General features: G+C 38.8%; 1 protein-coding gene across 2 annotated transcripts; it reads right to left on the reverse strand.

Annotated features, from left to right (window-relative positions):
- Positions 1 to 10,208: 10,208 nt before the first annotated feature.
- Positions 10,209 to 12,536, reverse strand: LOC133710357 (ethylene-responsive transcription factor RAP2-3). Of its 2 annotated transcripts, none has more exons than XM_062136405.1 (2): positions 12,220 to 12,536; positions 10,209 to 11,056 (listed from the first exon to the last, which is right to left on the reverse strand). In XM_062136405.1, exons 1-2 carry the CDS (start codon positions 12,410 to 12,412, stop codon positions 10,449 to 10,451), a joined length of 801 nt encoding a protein of 266 aa, XP_061992389.1. In that variant the 5' UTR covers positions 12,413 to 12,536; the 3' UTR covers positions 10,209 to 10,448. The 2 variants fall into 2 exon arrangements, with proteins under 2 accessions (XP_061992389.1, XP_061992388.1); XM_062136404.1 differs by having other exon boundaries at positions 10,209 to 11,062.
- Positions 12,537 to 19,133: the final 6,597 nt, after the last annotated feature.

Here is a 19,133-nt window from a genome sequence, read left to right on the forward strand (position 1 = left end):
CCAGAAGAACTCTGGAAAGAAGATAAGAAAAGAATAGCTACTGGGGTCCAGTTTGATGGAAGCCATTTGACAATGAATAAGGTAGCAAAAAATATTCATATCACCATTGGTGGAGGAACGTTTATCATCCACACTCTTTGGCAATCAAAAGGCCAAGGATCATATTTCTTGTTGGGAAATGATTTTATTCTCCAACAAAGATTATTCAAGATGAAGAAGCGATAGGCTTCAGAAAAGGAGAACGGGTGTTCTGGGCAGATAGGCTTACTCAAGCCAAAAGTGTAGTAGGTCCAAACTTTACTACCCAATATCAGAGATCACACCAGAATAGTGGTGATCTTACTCCCTACAAGCCCAAATTCGAACCAATACTCCAAATCAAACAACAAGAAGAATTACTTGTTGAAGATTCTTCTTCTTCTGAAGAAGAAAATAGTAAAGATGAAGAAGCTAGCTTCATCCATGAGCACAACCTCAAGCACTTCCAGAATAAGCTTGAGTCTCAGAAAATTCCTACTCTTGATAAAATCAAGAAATTGCTCGAACATAATATAGATGTCGACCCTCAGAAATTTTGGGAAAAAGACCCAGTGGTCTGTGAATTGAGATTACATGATATGAATGCTATCTGTCATGTCAAAGCCATTCCTCATTACAAAGAGGAAGATCAAAAGGAATTCAGAAAAGACATTAAAGATCTCCTGAACAAGAGATTAATTCAACCATCCACTAGCCCTCATCATGCTCCAGCTTTCTACGTGAGAAACCATGCAGAAAATATCAGGGGAAAAGCTAGAATGGTAATTGACTATAGAGATGTCAATAAGAAGACCGTTAAAGACGGTTATCAAATTGCTCAAGTAAGAGTACTGATCAACCAGCTCAGAAGAGCTAAAGTCTTCTCAAAATTCAATGCAAAGTCAGGTTTTTGGCAAGTCAAGATGCATCGAGAAAGTGTTCATCTCACTGCATTTGGAACACCACAAGGACATTACGAATGGTTAGTAATGTCCTTTGGCCTAAAACAAGCCCCTTCAATCTTCCAGAGAAAGATGGATGACATATTTAAACATGTTGCTGAATTCTGCGTCGTCTACATAGATGACATCCTTGTCTTCTCCAAAAACAGAGAAGAGAGTATGAAACACCTCTATGAGGTTGTAAAGCTGATAGTTCAACATGGAATCATCTTAGGAGAAAAGAAAATCTTATTTATCTTGGATGGTTGATTTCCTAGGAATAAACATCAAGAATGGAGTGATAAAACTCCAACCTCACATCCTTGAGAAAATCTGGAAATTCCCAGACAAAATTCCTGATGCTAAGAGTCTAGAGAGATTCTTAGGAGTCATTAATTAGGGAAGATATTTCATTCCCAAAATCTCAGGATTAACAGCAATGTTATCTCCTAAAACAAGTTCCAAAAGAAAATGGAACTTCACAGAAGATGATGAAAAAATTATAAAGCAGATAAAAGCTCTCTGCAAAAATCTCCCTCCTCTTCAACAACCAGAGGAAAATGATGAAATCATTCTCCAAACAGATGCTAGTGATAATTACTGGTCCAGTGTTGTCCTGGCAAAAACGCCTGGAACTAACATTGAAAAGATCTGTAAATTTTGTAGTGGCAAGTTCAGCTCTGCAGAACAAAATTATCCTACAGGAGAAAAAGAAATTTTGGCTGTCAAGAAAACAATTTTAAATTCTCCTGCTTTTCTTGGAAAACCCTTTACTGTACGCACCGATTGTGCTAGAGTAAAGAATTTTAAAAATTTTAAACTTGATAAAGCTGCTGATAGAGGAAGATTAGCAAACTGGCAATTATTTCTTAACCAATATGATTATAATGTTGAATTAATTGCAGGAAACAAGAACTATCTTGTAGACGCATTAACCAGAGAAATGGCAATGTTCAGCCGAAGAGATGACGACGAAGGTCGCAATCCCAGGAACACAAGATCTGGGAAAGAACATGAAACTGCTGAGGGTCCTAAAGAAAAAATCCTCAAAAGATTTCTGCTAAGTCTAAAAGGACTAGCCACAACTGATCAATCACAGGGTAAAGGATTGGCTAGCCCGTCTCAAACGGCAGACGGTAAAGGCTCATCAAGACCGTTGAAGGCTGTTGCTTTGCCAAAAAGCAAATAAACTCCAACTGGAGTTATAAATGTTTTTAATTATGAACTAAAAACCTTTGCTGATCCTGTGTTCAGAACTGGCAGGAGGCTAGCATATCACCAGAAGACAATTTTAGATAACCTCTTATTCGCCTTTCAGGAAAGAAACAGTGGCATCATGTTCCCAGCTCTGTTTGCACTAGCTGAAGAACTCCATGAAAATGCTAGACCACAGTTTGAAGAAGTTCAAGAAAATACGCAGCAGAGTGCTATCCAGAATACGAAAATCCAGTATCTTGAAGATCCTGAAAGTGCTAGAGTTCCTGTTTTAGCACTAACAAAACCAGAATGGCATGACTTTCATAATCTTATTGGAAGTCAGAATTCTGCCTCATTTCCTCCAACTCTCTTTGTCATCCCTGGACCTTATGTTGGAAGATATGTGGTCAATGTTCAAAGTGAGCATCCTCAAGAACACAAGCTTTGGCTTGTTGAAAATGGTTTTGTCCATAATCTTTGGACTAAGACCAATGATGATCTCAAGGGTTTACCACCCATCATAGTCAATACAGTCAAAAATGTTAGAAAAAACGACTGTATCCTCAGGCTGAAATTCAGATCAACTCATCCAGAATGGATTCAGAACAAAAATGGTGAAGTTGAATATATTTCTTCATATCATTATGTGAGGATTATACAGGGAAGATATCTCAAGCCTGCCTGTGTTGGATATAATGACCAGCCAAAATTCTAGCATCCCCTGGATGAAAGCAATGTCCCTAGACTACATCCAAAAGATCATCGAAGAAGATAAAGAAAATACATTCCTGGCAGCAGGAGAGAAAATCTTAATTACTGCTTACGATCACTCTGACGTGATAAGCAGTGACCTTTTTCTGTCACTAAAGAGAAATGAAATCGATTCTACATTGGCATGCTTATAGTGGATCCAAAAGCTTGAAACTGACAACCATTATAAGATGTATGCAGATACAGACGTAGAAGATAATGAAGTTAAAGCTAGGATGGATGACAACTCTCTTGTCCTAGGCCACAATTCTGAAACAGATGAAAACATGTGAAGCAGCAGGTGTAAAAAGCACTGAAAGCAACTTTGGCTTTTACTAAAGATGCTTTTGCTTTTCAGAAAAGAACAAGGTGAAAAACATTTCACCTAAAGGAATCTGCTTTTCGCCAACTGACCTCCATCATCAGGAGCACTCACGAAAGCAGAAAATAATAGAGTTGTGTTGTACATTTTTATGTTTTGAATTATAGTTTGAATTCCGCTCCCTATATAAGGAGCTTTAGTTTCAGTAGGAAGGGGAGAAAAAAAATCCCACCATCAGAAAAAATTTCATATTAGTTCTAGATCAGAAAATTGAGCAGAAGAGTCTCCTCTCAAGAGTAGCAGTGTGCTCTTTCCTTTCTGTCTAAGTGTGGAGTACTTTCTTTTCAAGTAAGTATCTGTAAATCATTCTTATGGATAGCTAAACAGCTTCTTAGCTGTTTACCTAAGAATGAGGCTCTGAAGTTTTAGTCTGTAATTATGTTTGAATAAATAATTTCAGATTGCTCATCCACCTTGTCATTATGTTTTAAATTTTAGTTCGATGTTTGAATGTTTATATCTATTTCTGCCTTTATTTCTGTACGATTTTTAGGTTTAAACTTTCATGTTCTTAGAAAAAATTGCTTAGGCTTAAGATAGAAACAAGCAGCAGTGATTCCGCCTGTTAAAGTAACCGTTAGGCAGGGAGCCGTTAGGTCAAAAACTTGGGCATGTTGAAGTCTAGTTTTTTTTTTCTCAAAAGTTTGAACAGGATTTTCTAAGAAAAAGCAAAGGTTGGATCCAAAAGTCAGCATAGGACATATTAAGCACTAGTTTAGAAAAGACTACCCCTATAGGTCTTTTCTTCTAAGATTTGTGTAAATGGGCACAATACAAACTTGTTGGTGCAAGTGGGCACAATACATGTGATTTCTGGGTAAAAGGGAATTAACCCTTTTTTTTAATCAATATGGTCCTTGCACTTTTAATTTCCATCACTGACGTCCAAATTTCAAATTTGACTTCAAACATGACGTCACAAGCTGAGTTGTCCCCGACATGAGGGCCCACATGAAGGGCAAAACAAACATTTCACAATAAAAGATTAAAAAAAAAAAATCTCTCTAACCCCAAAAACCCAGATACCTAGATTTCTTCGCAGCTCCGCTCGACGGCCACTATGAGCGCAATCCAACCCTCCTCTCCTACCTGACTTCTCACTCTCAATCCTCTTCACTAGTTTTCCGACTACACATTCTCTCTCCTCTCCCTCATATTCCAATCTCCCCAAACCCACTATCTCTGTACTCTCCAGAGCCATCCCCACCACCACCAAAACCATCAAAACCAGATTTCAATTCACCTTCGCCACCCAAATCATCAAAACCATAATTCATCGCCCAAAACCTCCGATCCAATCCTCGACTTCAATTGCTGATTCAATTGCTCTTCGGAGTTTGGTCGAAACTAACAACAGAGTTCATCGATCGAATGATTGTAGTACCCGATGCTTCAACTTGGTCATCAGCCGAATCTCGGTGAGCTAGCATGTGAATTTTCTTTTTCTTTGTTTTTCTTCTGGGAGTCAGTACTGGGTCTATCATCAACGAAGACTGGTGCGATTTTGCCGCTGCAGATCTTCGAGTTCCGGTACAGGATGATGATGCACTTGCTCCTCCGGACTGATCTCCGACTCGGCGTCATCTATAGCGACGTCGTCTCCGCCAGTGGCCACCAAGGTTGAATCCTACATGAAGGACGTGATTCGGCTGTCGAACCGGCTGGGCGGCAAGCCGGAGAAGGAGGTGCAGGACCTGAGGTGGAACATATTTCCGACGCCGTTTCATTCTTCTTCGGAAGCACTTTCGAAGGCCTGTTGGAGCACACGGCGGCGAGGTTGAAGAGGGAGAAGAAGACGCTGAGGAACAGCAAGGCGATGAGGTGTAATTGCAATGTGAACTTTGTGTAAAATATTTCAGTTTTGCTCTAGATTTTTAGATATATTCTTAATCAAGGATTTGGGATTGGTGGGTATTTTGGAATTGGGATTGGCAGAGAGCAGAGGTGGAGACAGCGTTGGGAGTTAGGTCGTTTGGTGGTGATTTGAAGGGAGACAGGAGAAGAGATGGAAGTTTTTTTTTTATGCGGATTGAAGTAGAGAGTTTTTTTTTTTTTTTTTTAAATCTTTTTATTGTGAAATGTCTGTTTTGCCCTTCCTATGGGCCCTCATGTCGGGGCCAACTCAGCTTGTGACGTCATGTTTGAAGTCAAATTTGAAATTTGGACGTCGGTAATGGAAATTAAAAGTGCAAGGACCATCATGATTAAAAAAAAAAATCAGGGACCAAACTGATGTTTGCCCCAAAGTTTGACGGAGCAAACTGAATTTAGTCATTTTTTAATTTTTACGTTTCCTTTCTTTTGGCGTTGGGGATTCTCCAGACAAATGGAATCAAGCGTTTGTTAAGTCAATAATTATGTGCCTGTGACTCTGAATAGCAGTCGGTAATCCGGTGCTTGTGACTTGAGGTTGACTACCAACTTTTATTTCAAATCGGTGTCTGTGCTTGCAACATTTTCAATTGGTTTTTGATGGAGATGCTTTCCTTGGCTTTCGTGGTTCTCATGTGCGCACATCTTCAGTGACGCGTTGTTGATCTTGGAGAGGAGAGACCGAACTTGTTACCTCATCTAATGGAGCAGTCGTTTTTTAATGTAAAGAGTAGATCCCCGTGGGATTATATGCATACGCTAATCAAAATATAAAAGCTGAAGGACTGAAGAGGGAAACCGATTACACCATGTACTATTAGTAGACTCTACTGCCAAGGGTAGATTGCTTTTCTTTTTTCTCAATCGAATTACATGTCAATTAGAGACAAAACCCTGCATGGTCCCACACCAACCTTCGCATTATAATTTCCTATAGCAGTAGGGTTATTGCCACAGACGCCCAACCTATAAGCAGATCTACCTAAGTAGGATCTATAAGTTGCTGCTGACAAAACCCAGCCCCGTCGGGAGATGCACGGCTTGAATTCGTTGTGCGAGATCGAAACAGATCCCGCAGTGCTCACCCGCCTTAGTGAACGCAGAGGGGAAGCCCCATGGATCGACGCACAACAGTGGCGGTGCTACTCTCCTCTCTCATTTTTTTTCATCAAGTACGTACGTCTACTTAACTTTTAAACAATTTTTTTTCATTAACTACGTACGTCTACTTAACATTTAAACAATTTTGTTCTTAACATTAGCAGATAATTACTCATCACAAAATAAAATGATAGGGAAATAGTACAATTTCATTTAAAAAAAAAAAAAAAAAACTAATTTAACCTCTTGGGGTGTTCCTTGGTGCATGGATGGGCCAATTTTTTGGTATTTCTATTGCAATAAACGTATACTAGCATTTCTCCACACATGCTCTGCATGTGCAAGTTTTTTTTTTTTTTTTTTTTTTTTTTTTTTTTTTTTTTTCTGAAAATAAAAAAGAAAACGGTTATTGTAGAGGAGATAATGGGAGAGAAAAGTGGGTTGTGGGTTATATTTTAATTAATTTTTTTAATAAAAATATATTTTGTAAATGTCATAACTGTCCTTATGATTTAATTAATTCTCAAAGTTTATTAATTTTTTAGGGTCATTTCTGTCAAAATTTTAAATTTTGGCTAACAAACCCTCTTCTCTTAATAATAGTATAGATGAGTAAATTAGGCTAAATGAGATACAACAAACCCTAATTTCTCAACGCGCCTCTATCTCGAACAAGACCTTTGCGAGATTATCTCATCCGGAGACACCCCATTTGAGTGTTGGCCTTTGGCCACACTGATAATATGTGGTTCTTGTTGCCAGATGGGTGATTGTTTTCTATTGCAGGCTTAGGCTTTTTGGGATTGTTAAGCTTGAAGGTTGCGACAGAAGGGTCAACGTCAGGTTCCAGTTTGCAACTCTGAGGCTATGGAGGTCGCGGGCATAGATTCAAGGGATGGGTTTTAGATTGGGGTGGGTTTTGGTTATATTCCGAACATCGGTGGTGACATCAATGAGAGTTGATGGCAATTTAAGGCACTGTGGATCCGTATCCGGTTGGATTCGAGTCTGTTCGGCACGTCGTTTCGTTTCGGGTCTCTTGGGTGGTGACGTCGAGACAGTGGTATTCCTAGATTAGTGGTGATGGTCTCAACGGTCGCGGGATGTGCGCGCGTCTGCCTTATAGAGGAGTTGGAGCTTAGGCCTAAGTTGGGCTAGCTTATGTTGGGCCTTGGGCTAGGCTTTTCCTTTTGGGCCTTAGAGCTGCTTTTAAGTTTAGTTTTTTTTTTCTTTTCCAATAAATGCCTACATTGTTTGGAAAGCTATCAGGTTTAGTCCCGGTCCAGGCACTTAGGGTGCTTTCGCTTTCTTATATTCTAGTTGGTTACTAGATTAAGTGAGATTTGATATCAAACGAATGATACTATCTTACATACAATTATGTTTCTTATCTACTTCACTTATTGCTCTAACAGTGGAAGCGTATGTAATGTGCCGTTCTGGCCTGAGAATTATGAATGACAAATGAAGATGTTCATTGTTTCAATAAAATATGAGTAAATTTGGATTGATTTATTTAATGTTTCATCACTTATGTATTTATGATAGTTTCAATACTTCAGAGCATTACAGAACACCCTCCAATAAATTATACTTTAATAGCTAAAAATTTACTATGAGAAAACATAGAAACAGAAAATATTGAACATGAACAAACCTTATGGGCTTTCCTGAGTTTCCTCTTGCTTTTGGCCGATGATGGGATTGATGGCCATAAACGGACAACCGTCTAGACTTTTCGGGTTTGAACAAAAAAAAAACATTGACCGAATAATCATTTCTTCATTGACCGAATAATCATTTCTTCATTTTTCTCTTGATATAAAAAAATATTTGATACTCAAGTATAGAATCTCTTTCCTTAATGCATGAACAATGTGAACTTTTTTGTTTTTTTTTGAAAAAAAATGTGGACCTTCTGGAACAATATTAAGCATTTTCAAATGAATAATGAGTGGGCAGTACTCTGGGTATTTTAATAAATTGTCTATCTTAATACGTTATTTAAACAAATTAATAAAGCCAGAAACAAAATTGTTCGTTGATATCTAGGATTAGCAAAATCTAACTATAATATTAGTAATTAGATACACTTGTTATGATTTTTGTCCCGATGACCACCCTTTGGTCCAATAAAATAATTAGATACATGCATTCTCCCATCTCCATAGCTCTCACTGTCAAGGAACCAATTTAATAATCACAATCAAATTCTCTCTCTGAGAAAACCCTAAGGAGGCGGCTTCCAAATTTCCCCAACAATCGTCCGGCGGCGGCCCTGGCCTAGGCTGGCCTTTTGACCACGCTGAAGCCACATGGCTTTGCTGCTAGGCGGGATTTGATTGATTGCCTGAGTAGCTCTTAGATTGGAGTGTCTGGATCACGGTTTTTTGCAGGGTTGTTCTTGGCAGCGATTCCGATGGTTGCCTCTGTATTTCGGTAGCCGTGTTGCTTGAGATCAGAGGAACTCGTTTTGACAGCGCCGGTTTGCGATTCGAAGGAGGCGAGAGTCGTGGTGTTGTTGGAACGGGCAATTTGACTTTTGGGCGCGGGATGGATCGCAGCGGCGTGGTCTGGCTGATGGGGGTCGTGACGACGTGGTCAGGACGGTGGCAAGGCAGCATGTCGATGCATCAGAGGCTTCTGGTACGGCGGTGGTTTGCTGGGGTCATGTCAAGGCTGCCTTAATGGACCGTGGTTGGGTCACTCCTCTTTGGGCTGCCCTTTGGGCTGCCCTTTGGGCTGCCCTTTGGGCTCCTATGGTGGGCTGGGGTGTTTGCCCTAGACCCATCCCTATGTTTTAGCTTTGTCTATTTACAATAAATTCCTTGTCTTTCGGAAGATCCCGGAGGGCAAGGAGAAATTTTAAGGTATTTTGTTTTTAGCCTACAGAATAATAGTTGATTCTATACATCTAGGTGCAAAGTTCTTTGGTGTACCGCAATTGAGCGCATTGACACCGAGAACTCTGTCTGCTATTATTATAGTTTAGAATTTTGTTATTCTGCTAGGCTCCTGCATAAAGGAGCGGAATTGTTTTCAAGTGTAATGACACCTATCACTAGACCTGTAAATAGACCAGATTTGGATCGGATCGACCTAAATCTAAATCCGTTTACTTAAAAAAAAATTCAATCCAAACCCGCTCCGTTAACCCGGCGGATCATGATAGCTCGATCTAAATCTGTATCCGCCGGATTAATGGAGACCCGATCCGCTAATCCGACCTGTTTATAATTGCAAATATTTTAAAATTTTAAATAGTAATATTAAATTTATTTCATGATACCTAATAAGATATTAATAAAATATTAAAACAACATGAAAAGTATTACCAAAACTAGAATTACATTATCAAAATTCTTAATGCTTCTTGGAATCTTCGGTGATGGACTGTCCCTTAGATTTCTGCAAAAAATTTGTATTTAGAAATTCTTCATATTTTATATTTTATATTTTTTTAAAATAATAATATATTAATAAAAAAAATAATATTTTATTATTACGAAAACGGGCCGGATCATTAACAGATCGGATCGACCTAAATCCGTATTTGATCCGTTAAATAAACGGGTTAACGGATTCGGATCATTAACGGATCAATGGATCAAAATTTTCAATCCAAACCCGTTCAATAGCCACGGATTTGGAGCAGATCCGGATCAATATCCGATCCATTTACAGGTCTACCTATCACCGATCTATGTATCGTGCCATTTCTGGCCTGTGTTTGCTATGAATGAAATTGTTTCTTCAAAAAAAAAAAAAATTACTAATCACCAGCTTCATTATTCAATTATTATTGAACGTATAAATACCTAAAAAATATAGTACCTGGCCGGGATTTTTTATTTTAATTTTATATTATCTCTTATAAATAAACACTTCGAGTACAAATACCACATTCATGAACCGACATTAGTTGAACGAAACAACAAGAACGATGATGCATGCAAATACAAGCTTCTTTATTCTTCATACATAATTATATAATAGTACTCTATTTACAATGCAACAGATCCAAATAGCTAGATTGATCAGCAGCAAAGCAACACACAGATTAAGACAGTAATTACTATTAAACATAGATGATGAACCAGCCTCAAGTTCCAAACACACACTGGGCACACGGACACATACACATAACATAATGGACGGACTGATAGGCTTAAATGGTGGTTGCTTTCCTAATACACGAGCTGATGCTCACGACCGTGTGTAACCAGGTCATCCAGCATCCACAGGTCCACTGAGTCCGGCTCACCGATTCCGAGTCCACTCATCACCTCATTCGACGACACTGACTCATCCAGGCCCAGGAAAGACTCCAAGCTCGAGATTTGCTCTTTCAGCTCACACTCATGGTGATCAGCAGCAGTCTCACTCTTATAGTAGAACTCATTCTGGAATGAAGGATAGTAAGGCTCCATACCCATCATAGCTGGTGCAGTCGACTCGAGAGCCATGCACCGCTTCTTGGAGGGTGGCTGGAGCTGGGCCGAAGCCGGAGCCGGAGCCGGAGCAGGAACCGGGGCAGGTTGTGGAGGGAAGTTGAGCTTGGCCTTGTCGCCGCGGATGCGCTTGGCGGCTTCATCATAGGCCCGAGCAGCTTCCTCGGGTGTGTTGAAGGTTCCGAGCCAGACTCTTACGCCTTTGTGCGGGTCGCGAATCTCGGCCGCCCATTTGCCCCATGGCCTCTGCCTTATTCCTCTGTAGATGTTCTTCCTCACTCTCTTCGTCTTCCCATCCTCTGCAACTCCTATACTTGTCTTCTTCTCCTTAATTTCACTCGACACTGCAACTGATAGACATGTCACTGATTTCGTCACAACTTAATTGCTCTGCTACCTTACAGATTTCTTGAAACAGAATAATTAATAAACACAACAACCGGTATGTTCTTCTTTTTTTTTTGTTTTTTTGATTCAACGACCCGTATTTTGTTGTCTCATTAAATTTAAATTATTATAAGAAATAAATACTTGGGTGGGTCTTATTGCAGTTTTTAAATAGTTGCATATGAAATCAATAACGATCCTAAATTAAGGAGTTTTTAAATTCTGCATTTTCTTTTTCAGCAGTTTCTTTAGAGTGTGTTTGAATGAGGGAAAAAATGATGGAATTTAATTGAAAGTGAGGATTTCATAATTTCTAAAAGCCAATTCCCTCGTTTGGCATTATCAGATTGGAAATTTTAAATTTCTCTATGAAAAAAAACGAAGGAATTCGTTATTTAAATTTCTCACTTCAATTTCCACCAAAATAGGTGTCATTTACGAATTCCTTTGCAGTATTCAATTTTTATTTCCAAAACAAGACTTTTTTCTATTTTATATTTTTATTTGTTTCAAATTTTCTTAATTTATTACACATTTCAAATCCTAAATAGATGCAACCAAACAATAGAAATTGCAATTAATGGAATTTTAGATTGATGGAGTTAAAGATTCCATCATTTATAAATTCATACGGATTTTATAATTTTCTCATCCAAACACACCGTTAGGATTTTATTTTGAAGTATGGATTTCTTTTGGATTTAGTACTCTTCGTGAGCTTGTTTTGTAATATAAGGGGTGCTTGTACCCTTCATGCTTGACCGAGTGAAGTCGTCATGATTTCGATCAATGAATTAGTCTTCCGTTGCCCTCAAAAAAAAAAAAAATAATGATCCTAAATTAATAACTTCAACTAAAAGCATGGACATACAAAAAAAAAAAAAAAAAATAATAATAATAATAATAATAATGAAGAAGAAGAAGAGAGAGAGATTTCAGAAGCACCTTGTCAAACAATAATTTCAAAGAAAAACCCAAATTTTCATATAAATCCTAGATACAGACACCCAAAATTATATAGAACTCCAAAAATATCTGAAAAAAAAAAGAAAAAAAGAAAAGAAAATAAGGATCATGCAAGCTTTTAAGTTTTAGGCAAGTCTAGGAAAATGCTATGTACCTTTGGTGACTGGATTTGGGTCCACCTTTGCCTTCTGAGAGAGCTTGTGGTGCAGAACCTGGCGGTTGTTGTTGGAAGAGTCCAAGCCAAGGAGGTCAGAGATGGTGTCAAGCTCAGACGAGAGGCCCTCAGCGGTCAGCTTCCAGCCACGCTTGGCCTCGGTGAAGTCGGAAATGATAGCACCTCCACACATGTTTCTTGTGATTCCAGCACAACAGAAACTTTTTCTAACCCAGAAAAGCTACACGATAAAAACACAACCGAGAACGAGAAGAAAGGCTCTTCTTTTCTCTGGAAGGACCGAAGGACACACTAACCACAAGAGGATCGGCATTTATAGACCGTCTGTTTCGAGTAGCTTTCAGCGTAGAGACAAAAATTGCACTGTTTCCTGGGCTTTCTTTTTCGGGTACGGCCCACCATCGGACTGCACCGGAAGGGTCGGTAAAAAAGTCGAAAGTGAAACAGAAAAAAGATAAAAAGTGAAAGGATGCTGACCGTAGGATTCAGTGGGGTGGGGTCCGCGGTAACAAGACTGGCCTGGAGGTTGATTACGTGGCGGGTGGTGACTGGGGATAGTCAAAAAACGACGTTGAACTGAGACTGTGGCGCGGAAACAGCTGGTTTTGCTGGTGCTGTAAATGTAACGGACGTCGGATGGTGCCAAAGGCCCAAAACTTTTAACGGTTGCATGGGGCTGCCTTTGCCCTAGGTCATTTCGTGTGACAATGTTACTTAATGACTCTTAAATTTTGCATTACTCAGCATCTTAGCCAGTAGGTTTTTTTCTTTTCTTTTCCATAGCTACGTCATGTCCGGGTTATCACTTATCAGTTTGATGTTCGAATTGATTGATTATGAAAAGTTCTTACGTAGGCCGTTAAAGTTATATAATGATGCAGATCTAAAAATAGTACTTTCGGAAGTGTTAAAAACGTTTTTTCTCCATTACGCAAGTGCATTCAAACTCCAGCAACACGCGATCCGTGCTTACAAAACTGATCAAATTGCATGAATATGAAAAGGTTGTAACGTTTGAATAAAGGAAGAAGCTTTTATTCATTGATATACGGTGTCACTATAATTTAATGATGTTAAGCTTTTCAATTATAATTTTTTTTAAATGACAAAAATTTGGAATTTCAAATTAACTTAAAGTATATTTGTAACAGTCTGATTGGTCGAACAAGAAAACTTATTAAACGTGAGAAAAAAAAATTTCTTTTATATTGTAACTATGTTATTTATGAACTTTATAACTAAGAATATGTGTTTTTAAATAGTAATATAGATTTACAATAGTACTTTTAGATGATCTGATTCATAATCGATCATCCATGGGTATAATAATATAATATGAATGCCACTTTTGTCCGAACTATTCATTACTTGTTACTTAAAACAAGCTACTAGGTAGCTAACGGAGGGGTTAAGAGGTATATAGCTAATAATTCGGAGTTAGCCCAATATAATGGACGGGCTTAACAGCCTCGGAAAAACAGAGCATGGACCACGAAGCCTAAAGGAAATGACAGTGTGATATTATTGATGGAGGACCATATCATCTTCATGCCAGAATTGCACAGATAGTTGGCTTTTAGGAAAGCAGCTCAAGAAAATAGGGCAAAGTTGCGAAGCAACGCTTTCTGTCCAATGGAATTTTCCTAACAAACAAATAAACAAAGAAAAACCCATCCCATACTGTTCTCAGTTCTATTTTTCACAACTTTTAAGACCAGCCAGAAGATATTTTAAAACAGAGAAATCTCGTTCTTTATGAGGCGTGGAAGAAGCAGCTGAAACTTAAATGACTGATTTCTCTTGATTTGGTTGTGCCCAGGAACTCAGACAGACTCCCCTCGGAGAAACAGTGAAGATAGTAAAGAAAAATTGTCCTCTTCATAGCAATAGAAGAAAAAAGCACGCTTCGAAATTTCAAAGAAGAAAAGTCCATTATGGTTATGCATGGGGACCAAACAAATTAAACAACCAATCGAGAACCGGGTACGTTTCGACCAAAAAAATAATTAATCGAGAAGGGGGGTTGCATTTGGGATGAAATCTGCTGTCCCCAAAAATACTGTGCCAAACCAGTCCCCATGCATTCATTGGTCCACAAAGAATAAAATATGGAACAAAAGATTAAGAAAATATTTTCTTAATCTTTATGGACCAATGAATGCATGGGGACAGGTTTGGCACAGGGTATTAGAGACAGCAGATTTCTTCCCGTTGCATTTGGGTACTGAGCTACAGCTTTTTCATCCACACGATGATTTTATCTTAGTCACTGCTGATGTCAAACGTGCACTTCTTCATGCCCTTTACTCCTTTAGTACGATATGGTACGTGCTTTCCTTCTCTTTTGAGTTTGCTGGTTTCTTTCGGATTCAGTGGGCTACTCTAGTAGATGATACGTTCCCATACTTCGACTCATACAACTTGAGTACGTGCTTGTATATATCGTTTTCTTCCTACGTACACAACTTTCCCAGGTACGTTCCAACATGTATACTGTCATCTTATGTATAAATACTAATCGGTTAGGTTGCTCAACTTGCAGTTGCACCAAGCTATAGTCGTACACGAATCAGAGAAACTACGTACAATGGAACAGGAGAGGGGGCGGGAATGGGAACAAAAGCTAAATTTAGCATTCCTCAACTTCAATTCTTGGTTCCTGCATACATACGGATGGAAACATGAAGAGATCGAACAAAGAAATGAGTCAAGATGACTTGGGTACAATTACTGTACGTCTTGTCTCCTTTCTGTTAATAATTTTCGATCAGCTAACATGGATGGATTTGGTATACTTAAGCATATACAGCATAAAGTACTAAAACAATACGTATTCGATCAATTGACATACCTGCTCTTTGTGATCATGAGATAGAACGTCTCACGGCTGCATTGACCTGCTCGATCTTTGTTAACCAGTTACTTCTACTAAATAACTGTTATTTATAGCACTCTAATCCGACATATATATATATATATATATATATATATATACAGGCCCAATCAAGAGAGGACGTCCGCACTTTAGCCGGCGCTGCAGCCCCGCTGAGGCCTCGACGGCGGCGCGAATCGGGCCGGAAGGAGGCTGGAAGCATCCCAGACGGCTTTTGGACAGCGATCGAGGTCGGAGGAGGTTGAGGTTGCAGGTTTCTGGGTAGCAACCTCACCTGCAACTGCAACCTCGTCGCCGGTGACTCCACCCGACTGCAGATTGGTTCGTCCGACCCCTGGCCTCCCTCCGGCAACTGGCGCTGCGCCGTCGTGGCCTGAGTTGGGCTGCAGCGCAGTCGTCCGCACTTTAGCGAAAGTGCGGACGTCCTCTCTCGATCCGCTCCGTGTGTGTGTGTGTGTATATATATATATATATATATATATATATATATGGATTAAAATTTGTTTAGTCCCTGTACTATGACGCTGTCATCGTTTCAGTCCCTGACATTCTCAATTAATCTAAAAAGTCCATAACGTCACAATTTTCGTCTAATCGGTACAGTCCTTCCAATTGCTCCGTTTGTAAGCTTATGTGGTGGCAAAATGTTGGCCAACTCAGCTCCACGTAAGCCTTTCCAATAGCGAAATGTCCATAATGTCCATGCCCTCTATTGTGGGTGTTTAAGCCGAACCCAGAACCTAATCCTAAAACCAACCCTAAAATTCAAATTCCAGTTTCTTGCTCTCCAATCCCGTCCCAACCCCGTAATCCAAAAGCCCAGATACGATCCCATCGAAATTCAAAAATCCAAAACCAAATCCGGTCATGGCTTCCAGACCGTCGCTGGGAATCGACTGAAGATCATAGGCCCACTCATCCTTTTTATTGCTGCGCGCAGCCACCGTGTCGGGTTCGGGTCCCACCCGCGAAGTCTCCATCGATCTCAACTCCTTCAAGCTCAACCTCCGGCTTCTCGACTCCGACAGCTTCGTATTGCTGAGACGAAGAAAATGGATGCAAGGAAAGGTCAGGTCGGGTCTGGAAATACGGTGGCGTTTTGCTTCCCGATTTGCAGCTTGAAGCCGGGTTTAGGATGAAGACGGGTCTGAGATTCGATCTGGTGGAGGAAGGATTGTGTTGAATTGATGAGACGGGAAACCCCAAACCTGGCCGACTCAGCTGATTCGGACTGAGTCCGGCCCGATTCCGAACGATTCTCACCTATTCTTTGCGTTTTTTGACAGGTTCAACCATGAAATGTGGGAAATCCAGAGCCGCGACGCCGAAACGGTTGGAAACAAAGTGAGTTTATGCTTTATTTTCGTATGTTTTGTGTGAATTTGGCTGGAAATGGATGAATTTCAGCTGTTGTTCTTCATGCTTCGATATAGATTCTCAGGTATAGATATGCTTTTCTTTTATTTAATTTCATTGTATGCAACACTAGATCTGCAGTAAATTGTTTTTGTTCTGAAAAATCTGTTATCTGTTGAGCAGCTATGGTGAAGAAGCTTATTTCCAATCCAGAGAGATTTTACGCTTTGGAGCTTCTGTTGTGGATGCGGCGTTGTTTTTGATCTGGAGGTTATGTTTCCGGTGGCTAAAGGAGGCTGGAGCTCATGGAAATCAGTTATTCGGTGTGCGTAATTGTAAATTCATGAATGGGAAGATAGCGAGGAGTTTTAGGTTTGAATTGGGTTGAACAACTGTTGTAGAGTGGGGGTGGTTCTCATCAAGATTTTGGGTTTCATGATGTGGTGTAGGATCAAGGTTACGGCAGCGCCTTTGAAGAACACAATACTGGGAGTTTGAAAGGGGGAAATGGATGGGGTTTTTGGAGTGAAAAATTCACTCACTTTGGAGTTATTTTTTGGTGAAGAATGGGGGGTATATTGGACAATTTACAGATTACGTGGCATGCAAAATGCTGAGGTGGTGTGGCTTCAAGTGCCAGATCATCAAGTTAACGGCACGAATTGACGGAATGTTAACGGGGTGTATTAATTGGATGAAAACTGCCTTGGTTCTTGCTATAGAAGTCATGCATGAAACTCTTGTACGCCATTAGAAATAGGCAGGTTTACGTCTAGAAAATGAAGTTGGTGCATATGTTGTATGTGAGATATGGACAATAATCGGACCAGTATAATGCCCAGGTTTATGAGATTTTGGAGAAGTTTAAAATATTTAGAACTTTATTTCTTGTTAGTATTACAATGTAGTATGTAATTTACATTTTATTTCTTTGCAGTCGTCATTGACATGTAGTTAGTGACACGTGATCTAAGAGCAAAAGTAAATGGTGATGAAGAAAATATGGATGAGACTCTAATGATTTTTGTAACGCCTAAAGGGAAAGAAAGCAATTTTTGTTGTGCGAGCAATGAAGCCATTTAGTAGATAAGAACAAAAGAAGATTGAACATCACGGTATTAAAATTGATAACATGCAAATTTTAAAAAACTAGGTCGGCATATCAAGATTTAGGCTTTAGCTTCCGCATGGTACCTAAAAAGCAATTATAATTGTTTGTATTTATTAATCAGTGAAACTTCTACAATTTTTTTTTTGGGGACATATTTCCATATCTATCTACTCTTTAGCATGTTGATTGTAGTTTTGATATGTTATGAGCACCACAATAAACCAAAATAATTTATGTATTAACTCATGATCATAGAGCAGGACATTTCAAGCATGCATCCTGTTGTCATTTTTTCCTGGCACATCTATCATGTAAAAATCTTGTAATATGCCTGCATATCATATAAACGGCACTGTTTCTTGTTTCTTTGGGATGTCTGTTACTCTGTTGTGATTGTTTCTTCCATTCTGGTTTGACTCCTCTTGGGGGTTGGTTGAGCATGATCATCTACCACACTTATTACCACACTTTCTTAGTTTTTTTGGGGTGATTCTAGTTGGACCTCCAAATTTGATATTTAGACCTCCAAATTTGATATTTGGACCTCCAACTTTTTTCAATTATTAATATACTTTGTCAAGTCATATGAAAAGACAAATAAGGACAAAGAGAGAAAACTGAAAAAAAAAATACTCTTCTTAAATTACCTCCCTAAATATAACATTCAATTAAATTGATTTATTATTTTTTTTTTCCAGAATTTCCTTATATTGACATATAGTTTTAAAATTTACCTAAAATAATTAAATAAAAACAATAATTTCTATACATGGCCCATCATTTAATACAAAAATAAATTCAAAACAATCTGATTTGGAATTTCCTTAAACTAAATTCATTGAGTATTATATTACTCGATCTTCCAACCCAAAACCCTTGAAATTCCTTCTTTTAGCAAATTTAAAAGGATTCCAGCAACATATATATCAAGATCGAGAACCTCTAATTAATTTTGGTGGAGGAGAGACCTACTCATAAGAGAGCAATATCATGTGATTTTGATTTATTTTTCTTCTCATGTTGAAGATAAAGATAAAAAGTGGAGTAACATATTGTTGTATCTTATATTCAAGGGTGTTTTGGTAAAAATAAGGAGGTCTACTTAGCCTTTTAAGTATTCTAAAAAGTAAATTAGAGGTGTACTAAGTATGGAATGTCCAAATAGTAAATTTGGAGGTCCAACTAGAACCACCATTTCCAAAATCGATTTATATACAAACAACAAAAGAAATTTAGGCCTCAACAAATGCATTTTTGTTTTCGATCTACGGTTGATTTTTGTTTTCAAAGTTCTTTCGAATCTCCAATTTAATTAGCAACATTTTGTTCGTCACAAATTTCAACAATATGTCCAATTTAGGTCAGAATTGCTGACAAGGGATCCATCAAGCAGTGCTTGGAGGTGAAAGACTGGGTCGAGTAGTCGAGGGTTGCTAGAGAAAACCCTAGCTAGCACAGTGACGACCTCTTTCTTCTTTAGGGATAACTACAACTTATTTCCATCATAATTTTTTTTTTAATAGAAATTGATAT

The sequence above is a fragment of the Rosa rugosa genome, chromosome 5, assembly GCF_958449725.1.
Source record: "Rosa rugosa chromosome 5, drRosRugo1.1, whole genome shotgun sequence".
Taxonomy (NCBI): domain Eukaryota; kingdom Viridiplantae; phylum Streptophyta; class Magnoliopsida; order Rosales; family Rosaceae; genus Rosa; species Rosa rugosa.